The sequence below is a fragment of the Pogona vitticeps genome, chromosome 6 (assembly GCF_051106095.1).
Source record: "Pogona vitticeps strain Pit_001003342236 chromosome 6, PviZW2.1, whole genome shotgun sequence".
NCBI lineage: Eukaryota > Metazoa > Chordata > Lepidosauria > Squamata > Agamidae > Pogona > Pogona vitticeps.
This window is the reverse complement of record NC_135788.1, coordinates 22979820-22994548: the sequence shown is the minus strand read 5'-3', so window position 1 is coordinate 22994548 and position 14729 is coordinate 22979820. Positions and strand designations below refer to the sequence as shown.

General features: G+C 39.9%; 1 protein-coding gene across 14 annotated transcripts in view; it reads right to left on the bottom strand.

Annotated features, from left to right (window-relative positions):
• The window catches only part of ADAM22 (ADAM metallopeptidase domain 22), a 128343-nt gene that overhangs the window by 8454 nt on the left and 105160 nt on the right, over positions 1 to 14729 (bottom strand). For 7 of the 14 annotated variants that reach the window (XM_073003134.2, XM_073003135.2, XM_073003137.2 and 4 more), the window contains 2 exons: positions 13134 to 13200; positions 6083 to 6169 (listed from right to left, as the gene is read on the bottom strand). In XM_073003134.2, the coding sequence (XP_072859235.2) occupies positions 6083 to 6169; positions 13134 to 13200 (154 nt within the window). The remainder of the gene's footprint in view (positions 1 to 6082; positions 6170 to 13133; positions 13201 to 14729) is intronic. The other 7 variants (XM_073003136.2, XM_073003138.2, XM_073003139.2 and 4 more) reach the window with 1 other exon arrangement.

The window sequence follows — 14729 nt, the reverse complement described above, 5'->3', positions numbered from 1 at the left end:
AATGGCCACGCGCAGCGTTTTCGCGCCCTCCCCTCACTTAACGAGGGCGTGAAAATGGCTGCCGGCCATAGGAAACCTCGCTGAACGGTGAGTAAAGGAGCCTTTTGGAACGCATTAAACGATGTTTAATGCGTTCCAATGGCTTTCCCTGTCCCGTTCAGCGATGTTTCGCTATAGCGAAGGTTAATCCGGAATGGATTAACCTCGCTATGCGAGGCACCACTGTATACTGCTTTAGATTACAAATGGGACACCATATATTTTAATGTGATGCTGCTACTGAAATCCCTGTACAAAGTATATTGGCTGAAGGCAATACTGAACATTTTCCCTACATGTGCTAGTTTACAGCACATATGATCTAATTTAAAAATACTGGACAAAATCCTATTGCATTTTTACGATGGCATAACACAATTGAAGCAAATCTTGGTCGCAAACCGCTTCAAGTTAAAAAGCCATCATAGCTATTTGCATTTGCACACCAAGTTGTGTCACTTGGCATGCAACAGCAAATACCTATGTTTACTTTTTAACAAGATGTATGTCCATTGCAATAGCCCTGCAGGTACAACTCAAAGGATTTGAGCCATTATATGTAGACTGAAGTTGTACCCTCAGCAATTCTGCCAATCTCAATCTATCAACTCACTCAGTACAACACTGTATGTAGATAATGTAGGAAACAAACACTGAATCCACCTCACCATTCTAACAGTACTATGGAATCATAAAACTAAACTTCCTCCATCTGCAGTGTGAGAGCCCTTGAGATATTTGAAAATAATCATTTCATCTCCTCTCAGTCTTCTCTCATCCAGGCAAAACATGCCCAGCATCCTTAACAACCTTAGAATTCTTTCTAGGGATTGATGTCTGAACCATTTACTATGTTCTTGTCCTCTTCTTGATTCCCGAGAGATCTGGCTAGAGTGGCATTATTACTTTTCTTGGTCTGTACTTGAACTGGATGAATTCTAAGCTTGCATTCTGTTCATGTAGCCTAGAATTGTATTAGTTGTTTTTTTTGATTGTTTGTTTTGCTGCTGCTGCATCACAATACTGACTCATAATTAACTTGTCACATGATAAGATCCTTTTAAACTCAGGGGACCAAGGTGGAGTGGAACAAAAAGCAAGATTAAAAATTCAAAGAACCTTCCCAAATTAACTCCAGAATTTAAGAGCCCAAAAAACCCACAACAACCATTAAATCCAAAATTCTTTCTTCAACCAAGAATACCCACCCTTTGAAACTGCCCACCTAGAGCTAAATCCAATTGTAAGCCTCAACTAGAATAAACCAAATTAATCAATGGAATTTATGTAACTTATGGACTTAGTACATTATTCTCAATACAATGGACCCATTCTAGTTGAGACTAACAATTGGATTTAGGCCCTAGTTTTTGGGAAGGACATGACAGATTTTTCTTTTATATGCCGTGATTGTATCTCAGAATCTCATACCCATCATTTTGGAGGTGAATATGTCACCTAGAAACTAATCAGTAATTTTAATTTCATGAAATACGGAATAAATTCCAGAGCAGTTTCTAGGAGAATTGCGTTTGGGCATTATATTATCAAGTATTCTGAATACAGTTAGATGGGAGCCCCTGGCCCCATTCCTTTAATTCTCACTTTGCCCGTGATTTCAGCACCAATTCTGAAAAGGAAAGATTCTACATATGAGCAAGAACCCCAGAAAATCCTTTTATTATCATTTTCAGATTCACCATTCTGTTTTCACCTAGATGGGATGCACAGAAGATTCATGGTAAAATGCTGGGGTGAGCCCCTCTCAGATGACAAGCTACTCCTGACGATATCTTTTCGAGTCATTCCTTCTTGTGTATTCTAAGCCTGAATTTCTAAAAGAAAACAAGATCTGTCTTATTTTGCCTTATTGCAGAATGGGTACCTTCAACTTTCTGAAAAACCTTATAAAACTAAAAATGCATAGGGATATTCAGCTGGTCATGAAGTAAAGATATGGGAGTCAGTCAATTTAGTTGACCTGATGGGATTGGCAAGCAAGAGAGAAGGGATTGGGGGGAGGGGGAGAGAGGATGACAAAAGTCAATGAGAGTAAGGAAGTAAACAATGAAATGAGGATTCCCTTTTTGCTTAAATAATGTGTGATCTGTCACAAACCCATCAGACAGCATGGAGGTGGGGAGTCCTATTTAATTGTTCTGTTTCTTATACATGATGATGGTCGAAGGAGATGGGTCCATTGTTGAAATATATATATATGATATTTCAACAATGGACCCTCTTTTCTAAGGCCATTTCTCCCCCCCATCACATTTGCAAGAAACTATCTAATGCTTACTTCTCAATCTCACTGACTACATCTGATTTTCAAAACAAACAAACAAACAAAAAACCTTCCAACCCCTTTACAAGTTTAACTTTCTAGGCAAATTGACAAAGAAAAGTTCATCTGTGCACTACGATTCAATTTAAGATCCACTTTAATGACAGAGTTGGTAAAGGTAGAGGAAAGGTTGAAAGAGGTTAATGGGTAGGTACAGAAATCTGATCAAGGATTGGCTATTGGAGAGGGTCTGGAGAGGAAATCAAATTATAAATGCTTAAATTTTGATGTCATTTCAGTTCTACTTTAAAGCCATGACAAGGTCTTTTGCAGGAGAGTTTGTGCCTATATGAGCTTTTGGGGACCTTATGACATGCTTGTACAACTACTTAGTCTGGTAACAACAAGCAACAGGGCCTATTCAGTGGTGGCCCCGATTCTGTGGAATGCCCTTCCAATAGATGAACACATGGGCCCCTCACTCAATGTTTTTTAACAGGCTTTAAAGAACTAGATGTTCCCCAGCCTGCTTTTGTGCAAACAGATGCTCAATTCTACTTCATAAATTTAATCTTACTCTTGCTGTTATTAATATTTCAAAAGTTTCATTCTTCGTATTGGTTCACTGTGTTTCCTGTTTTACAGTTTTAAATTTTTATCTAGTAAACCACTTTGGGGAACTTTGTCTTGAACAGCGGTACAAACATATCTTAAATCAATCCTGTGGGGAAACTATTTATGGAGTACTTTAAAACAAAGGGATGTCTGAGGGTGAAGGAGACGGAGGTGAACAGTCAAATTTAGTACAAGGCCAGCTCCACCTAATCCCCCAGCATTCCTTCTTCCCACTGCTATACTCAATCCATATCCAGGCCGCGAAAAGGATCCTCCAACAGTTAGACTTTTTTGCTGCAAAGGAAATAGCAGTGGCAAGAAGAAAAAGTAACTGAACAATATTTTCTACAGTCAGTTGTTACCCCAGAAATGAGCAGTATCTCTCTATTGGTCACAGACAGACACTAGCCAGCAACTCAAGGCTAAGCTTCCTCCTGCTCTTGGAGGAGGAGATGGAAGAAGATGCAAAGGATTATTTTAAAGTCTTTGTCATCCATCTCTGAATTGGTTGCTCAGCAAGCCAATTCAGTGCTGTTCCCCTTGGCAATAATAATTTTTGAAAATAGAAAACTTCCTCCCACTCCCCTCTAGAGGGGGAAACAGGAGAGGATAAGCAGGGGATTTGATGTGTTTTGTTTCCCCCCTTTTAAAGGGAGGAAGGGACTAAACAGGGTTGCTTGAGGTGGGGTATGGGTTCCTGCCTTGAAAGCATCCATTCAAATGTGCCAATGACCTCAAAGTGGCTCTGCTTAGGATGATCCAGCCTGATTCAGTGTGGGACAATGTGGCCATCTAGTCACACCCTTTGTACACTTAGCATTGACCATGAACATGTGCAGACTTTATTTTATGGAGATGACTTGGTTCTCCTGTCACTAGGAAGCCTTCTACTGAGTCAGACCATTGGTCTATCTAGCTCAGAACTGTCAAAATTGACCGGCAGCAGCTCTTTGGGGTTTTAGGCAAGAGTTTTTACAGCCCTGCCAGGTGATGCAGGGGACCTGAACCTGGGACCTCTGCATGCAAATCGCATCTTACCTACAGCAGGTTATGACACCTGGAAACAATTCTGGGTCTAAGGAAGATTAAGAAGTGCTGTGTTGTACTGGTACTATTCAATAGGGTCAATTGGAAAGGGGAAAAAAGGCTGCTTTGATTAAAGCTGGAAGAACAGAATTGTTCTAAGTCTCAAAGACTCAGGACCATTGATAATGAATCCTGGAGACAGGAATGTTGCATTCATGATTATTATAAGGTTCCAGAATAATGGACTTTGTATGGTCAAAATATACTGGATTTTTTTCTTTTGGTTGAACATTAAATTTTGACTTTAGGGCCCTGACAAGAACAAACAAGAATATTTACAACAGAAACAATTGTCTTTCCATTTGTTTAATGTTGGCCTAAATCACTCCTTATTGGAAAAGACAGGCAATGGAAAGCAAAGCAAGAAGTGTGAAAATACACTTTTTAAAGCTTATATGGTGATGACCTGGCCCTCAAAAATGGCCGTCTCAATCCAATTACAGGGGTGGCTTGTCTTCGAATCAGTTTAGTGCAACAGAGTCAGAGACTGCCAAATTGGTATTTAGATAGTGTCTCTGAGATACCTTTGTACGCAGAGGTTTCTCTGTACCGACAAGTGGTATAAAGGCATAAAGTAGTGTGCAATGGCAACCTTTTACCACAGTTTCAAAAAGAATACTTGGTTTGAATTTCCTTCTGTTCAAGATTGCAACCCGATAGCATTCCTCCTGCTGGGTCAGCTTTTTCTCTTTCTTTCTGGTCTCTTTCGTTTTGCTTTTTGTTTGTTTGTTTATTTTATCTTTTGCCCATCTTGAACAATATTATTATTGTTGTTTTCTATTTTATTACATTGCTTTTATGCTATTTTTATTGTTAGCCACCCAGAGTAGACTTGAGTCTAAATGGGTGGGGTATATAGTTAATAAATAAATAAAATAAAAATTCTAGAAGAGCTCTACTTGGGATTTGAACTAATGCCCACCACTGTCTTATATGTACATACACTTTAGTTATCACCACTCTTCTTGTGGGGAGGAAACAAGATAATCCATATTGTTTATGGAAACATATGGAACAAGTTTCTTCCCCAATATTCAAGAAAAACAGAATATTTATTGGCCAGAAGAAATGAAAAATTATTTTGGGTGGTGGATGCTCTGCTAGATGAAAAGCAAAACTGTTCTGATTTACACATAACTGACTGAACTTCAGTTAGACTGCCAACTGATAACACACTGAATTACTGAAATTGATTTAAAGATGCAGAATATTTGCTCAATATAATATTTAACATGTTTATCACAAACAGATGGACATTAGGCAAGTTATGTGCCTTTATAAGCTTGTGTTTATTGTCATTTCAATCTGTTAATTTTGGCTAAAGCTAATGGTCAACATAAATATAGCCTAATTGAGTATTAGTAATTTGCCTCTTCCATTTCTAGCCATACAGAGTAATTAATCTTTCCCGCAAATCTTTGTACTCCTCTCTAATGGTTACATTAGATGAATGGTCTGATAGTATACTTGTATGGTTCTCTCCATGGTGTTTTCAATATAACCTTGAAGCTCAAATCAGCTCGATCCTATTCTGTGTCCAAGATAAAATTATGCTATTTACTACAATTTAAGCATTTATGATCTTATCTAAAAGCAAGAGGTACAATCATAGCACAGTCCTTTGAAGATGTTTCACTGACCAACTTCTCTCAGATGAAGAGATGCACAACTTCATAATTAAGTGTGGCGCAAAACTACTGCACTAAAATCTAGTTATTTCAGGCTTAATGCTATGTGGTTAGTGGTAGACATAGACCATAGCCATAAAACACTATGTGGCATTAAATGAAGAAGAAGCTACTAAAAGCTAGACATGGTGATGGGAAATGCATGCACTATGAGCATCCTTTTCAAAAGGCTTCATTAAAACACTCAGAATAGATATTAATTTGCACAATGAAGCCCCCAAAAGATGTCAGAAGGCAGCAAATGAACAAAGGGCCTTTGGCACCTACAAGAAGTCACTTGTATTGGAAGATACAAGAAAGAAGTCCCATCATATCTGAATTATGCTGGAACAGCTCTTAAAGGTGATAGAGAATTAATTTGCAAAAATACCTAAAGTAGGGTCCTTCAGTGTTTTTATTCACATCTTCTACCCACTTAGCTACATTATATTCTCTTTTGAACCATGGGTTTAAATACCTGCAAAAAGCAATGGGAGGAACAGTGAAAGCAGAAGAATAGAGAAATATCTGAGAACATACACAGCATAAGCCCAGTAAGGATGTTTCGTTCCTTCAAATGTCAGGGTAAAGAAAACATGAACTGTAGTGTTCAAAATGAATTCCCTTAGAAATTACCCCAGGCGTACATTTTCAGTATACTCTTTTAAATACAGCCAGGGAAAATTAGTTTCTTGGACTTCAAATCCCAGGATGCCCCTATTAGCATGGTCACTAACCATGCTGTCTGGGGGATTCTGGGAGTCACTGTCCAAAAAAATCTAACTTCTCCAAGCTCTGAAAATAGTCATGTGCAGGGACCCTAGGCTTTAAACACAAGAAGTATCTATCCCCTTCTTAAGTCTGCATAGCAAAGCTTATGCTGCAGCCAAGCCAACTCTGAACATTACTTAACATACTGGAAAAGCAGAGGAAAGATCTCAGCCACTTCTAGCTGTGCTTTCTGCATAAATTTCCCAAGCAAGAAGCAGATGCTGCCGAACAACTCTCCTTTTGTCAGAAAGACTCTCAACCTTTCTGCTTGTCACTGCAAATGCACAGAAGAAAAACATCTGTGATGACTTGAAGAAAATAGCCAGTTCTGTGTCATGAGCTATCGCACCTCTAAGGAGTTTGCCTGGCAGTGGCATGCACCAAGTGAGTTTGGTTGCAATCCTATGGATATTTATATGGGAACATTTTCCACTGAGTTGCACGGGATTGACTTAAGAGTAAACTTTATATGGGATCACAAAAGTCAATAAGGCCCTTTCTGTAATGCACATCAGAAATGGGCTCATGAGCGTACGATGTATCCTGCACAAAACAGGTGGCATGTATAAAAATGGAATTTGTACATACAGAGTGGATGTGGCTTTCAGACCTTGGGCAGCCTTCCAAAATCCTGCTTCTGCTCACCGTGACTCATACGGCATTATTTATGGGGTTAAACGTTCAGATTGGATCTAACTATCATTGTTTATCAATCAAAAGGTTTAGCTAGTTATACTGGAAACTGTCCTTCTCTTTCTTAGCACAGATCAGGGCAGAGAGCCTTTGGCCTTCCAGGTGTCTTAGTCGACAACTCTCACAGTCCCTTTGCCCATTGTACCTGTGGGGCTTGGGCTCTGGAGAGCTGACATACAAACAATTATAGATTCTGTGAATACTTGCTTGGATTAAGGTAACATTTCTCCCCCTCCTCCTTCTGCAGATACCATGAATATTATTGGTACTAGGACTGCACATTATAAAATCAAATGAAGATGTGCTCATATATAATAGGACTTTGGTCTTCTGCAGACTAACAACATAGACCATACCTTGTACTTTATGAGGGTCATCACATTTTTGGTGAACCTCAAGTTCTATTTACCTGTGCATTTAATCCTGCAATTCTGGATTAAAAAGTAGTCATTGCCTAATGGGGCTGCCACAGGCAAGAAAATAAAAAAATCCTGCCTTTTTCTTCTCCCATCCCAACTTTACCCTGCCGATCTTACTGAAAATCTATCTCTGTCTTTTCCTTCTATGATCCCACTAGATGGCAGCATTTTGGGTTAATTTCACGGTCACTTGCACTTGCGTTTAACAGAGTTTGAATTTTCAGCAGGTCTAAATCCTATATGGTGTGTTTATTAAATAATGTCACCAAATTTTAAATGCATTTTCTTCTAGTCTGCATAAATTCCTTCTACCCATCACAGAAGCTCAGATTTTAATTCTCTATCAGCCAGACATGCTTCTAAATAAATTGACTTATTTAACAATAGGTGAAAATGAGGGGTGCTTTCTGTTTTCCATATGAGTTCTTCATTATATAGCTAAAAGCGTAGCTGCAAAACAAACTGCTAGCAAAGCAAGGGGCTCATGACAGGACATTACGCAAAAATTTGTTATTTTGCAATTTTTTTAGTAGGCTCGTGCGAGAATAGATGCCAAAACTTTAACCTACACATTTTAATAGGAAAGGCTTGTTTGGCAACCATGAAGCACTTCTGATCTGAATTTTATATTAAGAAAAAAAGAAAGTTATCACATCAGCAAAGCATGCAACTATTATACAACATATGTTTTGGCATCTTATTACCATTATATATAGTTTTAACATCTATCTCTCCTGATTATCCTGTAGCTCAGTGGTCCCCAACCTTGGACCTCCAGATGTTCTTGGACTACAACTCCCAGAAGCCTTCACCACCACCTCTGCTGGCCAGGATTTCTGGGAGCTGAAGTCCAAGAACATCTGGAGGGCCAAGGTTGGGGACCACTGCTGTAGCTGAACGTTAACATCATCCCATATTACAGAACTGAATCAGGAAAGAAGGGTACCTGTGCATCAGTCATCACTGATATACTCTAACACAGCAGATCCAGTGGTTAAAAAAAAACTGAAATAAAGTCATCTTCAGCCTACGTCTAAAAAACTAAACTACTGGCTTGATCTGGCTTGCAACACAACATGCAACAAGGCAGAAGTCCCAGGTTGGTAATAGTGAAAAAAAAATTAACTATTGGGCCAGCAAGAAAAAGGGCTTAGCTAGCACTGCAATCAGCAGAAAAATCTCCAAGCAACCAAAGGTATTTTTGCCACACTGAAATTTCTCAGAAGGAAATCTGAATTTGGCTGCCCCAAGCAAATAGGCTCTTGAAACTGACCTGTGGTCACGACTCCCTGCCTGTGGGTGAAGAGAACCCCTTTGACTTATGTCCTGGGGTGGGATTTGATTGGTGTGGGAAACCCCAGGCTCAGAAGCATGGGATGCCCGGCTGCAAAAACACAATATACAGGAGGGGGGAAAAAACCTAAGCTGTCATCTGTATAATTTATAACAATGAGGAAGATGCACATCTAGAGGCAAAGTTAGTACAAATGCTGGAAGAAAGCTGATATGGCTATTTTCACAGTAATTTACTAGTACGTGCTTTAATATAGGCTCTTATGCCAACAGTCAAAATCTTGATTGTCATAGGTAAAAGGAACCAAACTTGGAAAACAATTTTTTAAACTACACCTCCCAAAATGCTACAGCCAGTAATGCTGGAAAACTTACTGAGGCTGCAGGTTTTTTTTTTAAAAAAAATCCCAAATTCTGGAGCAAATGATCCATTCATGTTTATAGAAGACACCAGTGAATGTCTTAAATACATTTTATTTAGTCACTTTAGAAGTGGAAAAGGAATATCAGTCCCACAGAAATTGTCTTTCACCTACAAAATTTATCTTCTCTCCCACTGACATGATATGATCCAAGAAGATGACTGTTTAATGGCACTGATCTCTAGGACCTGTGTGGCAGTAAACCCATGTCTTAATAACAGGCTTTCAAACACATATTCCAAAAAGGAGCTTGCATCAGCTAGATTCTGACATAATAATAAAGTGTGGTTTATTAATGAGACTAGACTTCCTGCCTTCCATGTTAAGAGGAATTCAGAATCTCTTGTTTCTGTTCTTAATTAACCATGAGTTTTCAGGTTTTCTGGCACTACCATTATGTAGTTAATCTTAATAAACATTGGTTTATTTGAAACAAACCAGCTTTGAGTCATTGCATTAACAACTAGCTTACAGAAAACAGAAGGAAAACCTTCTACAGGTTTCCTCATAATCATCTAAATATTTAGAGAATCTGGGAAATGGTCATCATGCTTATGTAGTTGACATTGAATGAAGTGCCAGACATTCTGCAATATACAACACTCCACAGAGATATGATGTGATTTATTTTACTTGCTCTCTACACTTATTTGAACTTCTGCTTATTTGGTAGAAGATATGTTTGCTGCACTCAGGCCACATAATGTGGCGCATCATAAGTTCAAAACCATAAGTTCAAAAAAATTGTAAATGCCCTACTGAGTTTAATTTGATATAAATCACTTTATCTACACATGCACATATTCAATTTATCCATACATTACTGACCTTGCAAAAACTAAGCACATTATTAACTAAAATCTTGCTTAACAATACAGAATTCTCTAGTAACATTTGTTATTGGCAGAAATCCAACAATCAGACCTAGAGTAGTCCCATTGAATCAGTGGAACCGTAAGGAAGAGCTGACTCACAAAATCCTCACTGCCTCAATAGGTCTATTCCAGTTGTGACTTCCAAATGAATTTCAGCCATTATATGATATAAAATTTTACAAATACTAACACAAAGGAAAGCATATCCTTTTTAGAATAAAGGGCCTCTTATACTCCTAAAATCGTATTGAACTAAAACTGTTGCACAAGGAAGACCTACAAAGAGTTACCCAGAATCCCCCAGAGCTGGACAAGTTTGGAAGCTAAAAAGTAAATTTACCAAGCACTGTATGAAGTTACTCATGATAATATATCAAAATGTTCAGTAATGGCTGGAATCCTGTTGTGTTACTTATTTTTTCCCCTGCCTGTAAGTAACGCCACCCAGGAGCTGATATTTTCAATAATTAAAGACTTGCTCCTTCAGTCCTGCAGCTCCCACAGCTTCCATGTTGTGACTGGGAAGGACCATGGGACAAAAATACAAACTTGTGACTACTGAAAATTGCTCTCTTCCCTTGACTCCATCACCATTCCTCAGGTTTTATAACAGGATTTCTGCCACTAGGAGACAGCACAGAATGGGCGAAGACAACGGAGAACAGCATATGAGATAGGATTTTGCAGTATAATTATTAAACCTATAGCTTTAATTGATCACTAAGTAAAGTCCCTGGCTCAGAAATATATGTCATACTGCTAATGAATCCTTAAAAGGTCCCTCTGAATAACTTTTGGCTTACAAAATGATCTGTCAGACTTAATGTGCAGAACAGTACCTTTTAAAATGCTGTAACTGATTTCTGCACTAATGTTCCTCTCTAATTTTTTTTACCCTGCCTGAAGGCAGCATTAAAATTGGAGCAGGAGGTGGACGACCTAGATTCTAATACCCACTGAACCAAGAAATTCATTGGGTGAACTTGGGCCTGTCATTCTCTCTCAACTGACATTCACAAGGTGGTTGTGAGGACCAAGTGAGGGGGAGAATCACGTACTCTGTCTTGAGCAGACTGGAGGCTAGAAGGATGCAAATGTAACTATAAACAAACAAATAAATAAAAAATATAGGAAAATACTTTGTATTTACTCAGGAACATGTCTGCATGCAAGTGATCATACTATAATTAATGGATGCTGGGAAAGGTGGAATACATACAGGTTAAAAGGTTTAGGCTTTCAATAGCACAGGGGAAAGCTGACTATGTAGTCTACGAAGCAAAATTCTATTGAGGGAGAGCCCCATCTTAGAAGAACTTCAGAGAAACAGAGTTCTTGGGCTACTGCCTACAGGGGCTTATGTTTGCTCCCATTTTTTTTAAAAAAACACACCGTATTTTTCGCTTTCACACTTTTCCACCCCCAAAAAGTGGGGGGGGGGAGTGTCTGCATCTTATGGAGCAAATACTGTAAAACAGCACTCCACAGGGCCCAGCGGGGGATGGTGGGGGGAGCCTCAGAATGGTCCGAGAGTGCCTTCCAGGACCCTTTGGAGGCTCCCCCCACAGGGCCAGCGGGGGTGCAATCGCGACCTTCCAGGACCCTTCTGAGGCTTGGAAAGCCTCAGAAGGGTCCTGGAAGCTGGCGATTTCACCCCCACTTGCCCCATGGGGGGGGGAAGGGGGAGCCTCAGAAGGGTCCAAGACTGCCTTCCAGGACCCTTTGGAGGCTCCCCCCATGGAGCCAGCGGGGGCGAAATCATGACCTTCCAGGATCCTTCTGAGGCTTGGAAAGCTTCAGAAGGGTCCTAGAATCTGGCGATTTTGCCCCCCGTTGGCCCCGTGGGGGTGGGGGGAGCCTCCAAAGGGTCCTGGAAGGCACTCTCGGACCCTTCCAAGGCTCCCCCCACCCCAGTGGGCCCAGCAGGCTGAAATTGTCAGAATATTTTTTCCCATTTTCCTCCCCTAAAAATGAAGTGCGTCTTATGGAGTGAAAAATACGGTAGTTATTGTTCGAAAATTGGTCTCGAAAACCATTAAGAAACCAATCTGGTCCACACAGGGCACCATCCTATATACACACACCTCGAATAAGCCCCAGAACTATGTGGTTTGGACAGTTGACTGTTGATGGAATCAGGAGCTTCTTGTTCTTGTTTCATGTAGACACTAAATTTATTGCCTAGCCTTTTCTAAGCATTTTCTAAGCCTCCAATGAAATACAGTATGTTCTTAAAAATTTATCTCTGTGCATAACCTTTTCAGACAGAAAAATGCAACAGATGCACAAAAACACCTTCCCTGATGGTGTCACTTGCCTCTGAAGGGGGCAAATTACATTTTAAAGGACAAATAAAGCTGGGAGGGAGGCAGTGGGAAAACTGTACATGGGGAATCTTTCTTTCAGCATTCCCTAAAATGAAAATCCCCCTTCCTTGAGACTTACTTAGAAACATAAAGGCTTTTGGGTAGAATGGATTAACATTGCTCAGTATTCCTATAAAGAAGTCTACGCAAAGATACCAAGTAATGTATTCTTGAGGCTTTCATGGCCAGGATGATGGTTGTTGTGGGTTTTTCGGGCTCTTTGGCCGTTTTCTGAAGATTGTTCTTCCTAACATTTTGCCAGTCTCTGTGGCCGGCATCTTCAGAGGACAGGAGTCAGAACTCTGTGCTCTGGGTTCTGACTCCTGTCCTCTGAAGATGCCAGCCACAGAGACTGGCGAAATGTTAGGAAGAACAACCTTCAGAACATGGTCAAAGAGCCCAAAAAGCCCACAACAACCATACCAAGTAATATTTATGAATACACAGCAGAGTAGATTTACTACTGCACCCAATGCTAATCAGCACTTTTAAACAACAAGTAACATATGAGCAGTCTAATTCAAGTCTTGAACAGACAGGAAATGAAGCAGATTTCCTTGGGCAGCTTTTTTGTTTGATTTTTCACCTGAAAGATGAACTTACTCAGTTGAATTAGACCGCGGCCTAAATCTTTTGCCTTTGACTTTCTTTCGGTTGCCTCCTATATTACCTGCAAGAGACCAAACAGAAAGATAATTTTAAAAAAACAGTAATTCAGAATTCAGCAAAGTAGCACTCCAGATGTTATTTAAGTTGCATTGAATCCAGACTTTGAAGAGGCTTGTTGAAATTCATGGGACATATCTGTTATAGCTAACTGAGTTCAGTGGGTCTAATAAATGGAGCTCAAAGCCAGGATGTGAAGTGGATTTACAAAATTTATATGGAACACGCTAAGCCTAGTTGAGCATAAGTATCAGTATGTCTCCAAGTCTCCTATTTCCATGAAGTTCTTAAATCATTATTTTTTCCCCTGTCTTTTGAAACCAATTCTCAGGAGGGGGCACTGTACTTTCTGTAGTAAGTGTATGTGGTGGTCTAGAGCAATGGTCCCCAACCTTAGGCCGCCAGATGTTCTTGGACTTCATCTCCCAGAAATCCTGGCCAGCTGAGGTGCTGGTGAAGGCTTCTAGGAGTTGTAGTCCAAGAACATCCGGAGGCCCAAGGTTGGCGACCACTGATCTAGAGCACTGGTTCTTAGCCTTTGTTACTCAGATGTTTTTGGACTGCAACTCCCAGAAGCCTTTACCATCAGCTCTGCTGGCTGGGGTTTCTGGGAGTTGCAGTTCAAAAACACCTGAGTAACAAAGGTTAAGAACCATTGGTCTAGAGCTTCGGGGGCCAACACTCATAGCACAGTAGGACCCCCCCCCATATCCACTGGGTATTGAGTCCCCCTTGGATATTGAAAAATGTGAATAATAGTGAACACTATATATAGAAGGTGCGAAAGAGCATGTATGTATTCTTCACTAACAAATATTCATAGCATAGTCTCCGAATCTATCCAGTGGCCTGTTCAGGTAATACCTCTGAAAACCGTTTTTCTGGATTTTTTTTCCTTTTAATCTTTTCAGACTGTGGATAAATTAAAGTGTGGATACTGATCCCGCAGATAGAGGGGGTCCTACTGTAGTGAAGTTAATAGTAGTATTATAACTTAGCTCCTTTTTCTTGTCTTTTTAGCTCCTGTTGATTGTCTTGGGTCCTTTTTCTTATCTTTTCCATGTTGCCCTTGTGCATTTGTACCTAATATGCCTCTTAAAGGTCTAGCAGAGAACCTGCCACAGAATACACATACAAAATACACAAATACACTTCTTTCCCTTGTCTTAAATGGCTTGTCAAGAAACTACCAGGGCAGCAGATTTGGCCACAGGCAGTTTCTCAACCAGCTCTTTAAGACAAGGGAAATAAATTATTTTTTTAAAAAAGATTATAAGTTACACAGGGCATTTTTGCTGCTCTAACAGAGGCTAAAAATTTTCTCTTCCAAGGAGCAGAGGAAATGTTTAAACAGCTAATCTCCTGAAGGGGTTCTATTAAGCCACTTCACAATAGTGCCAATTTTTTTTAAAGGGGGGGGGAGGCTTTTGGTTTATTTCCAGCAATCACATAAACTGGAAAGTGAGCAAACCTAGCCGCACTTTCAAAAATAGAAGCCTCTGGCAGGGGCCAGAAAGGTGCAGGTTGGAACGT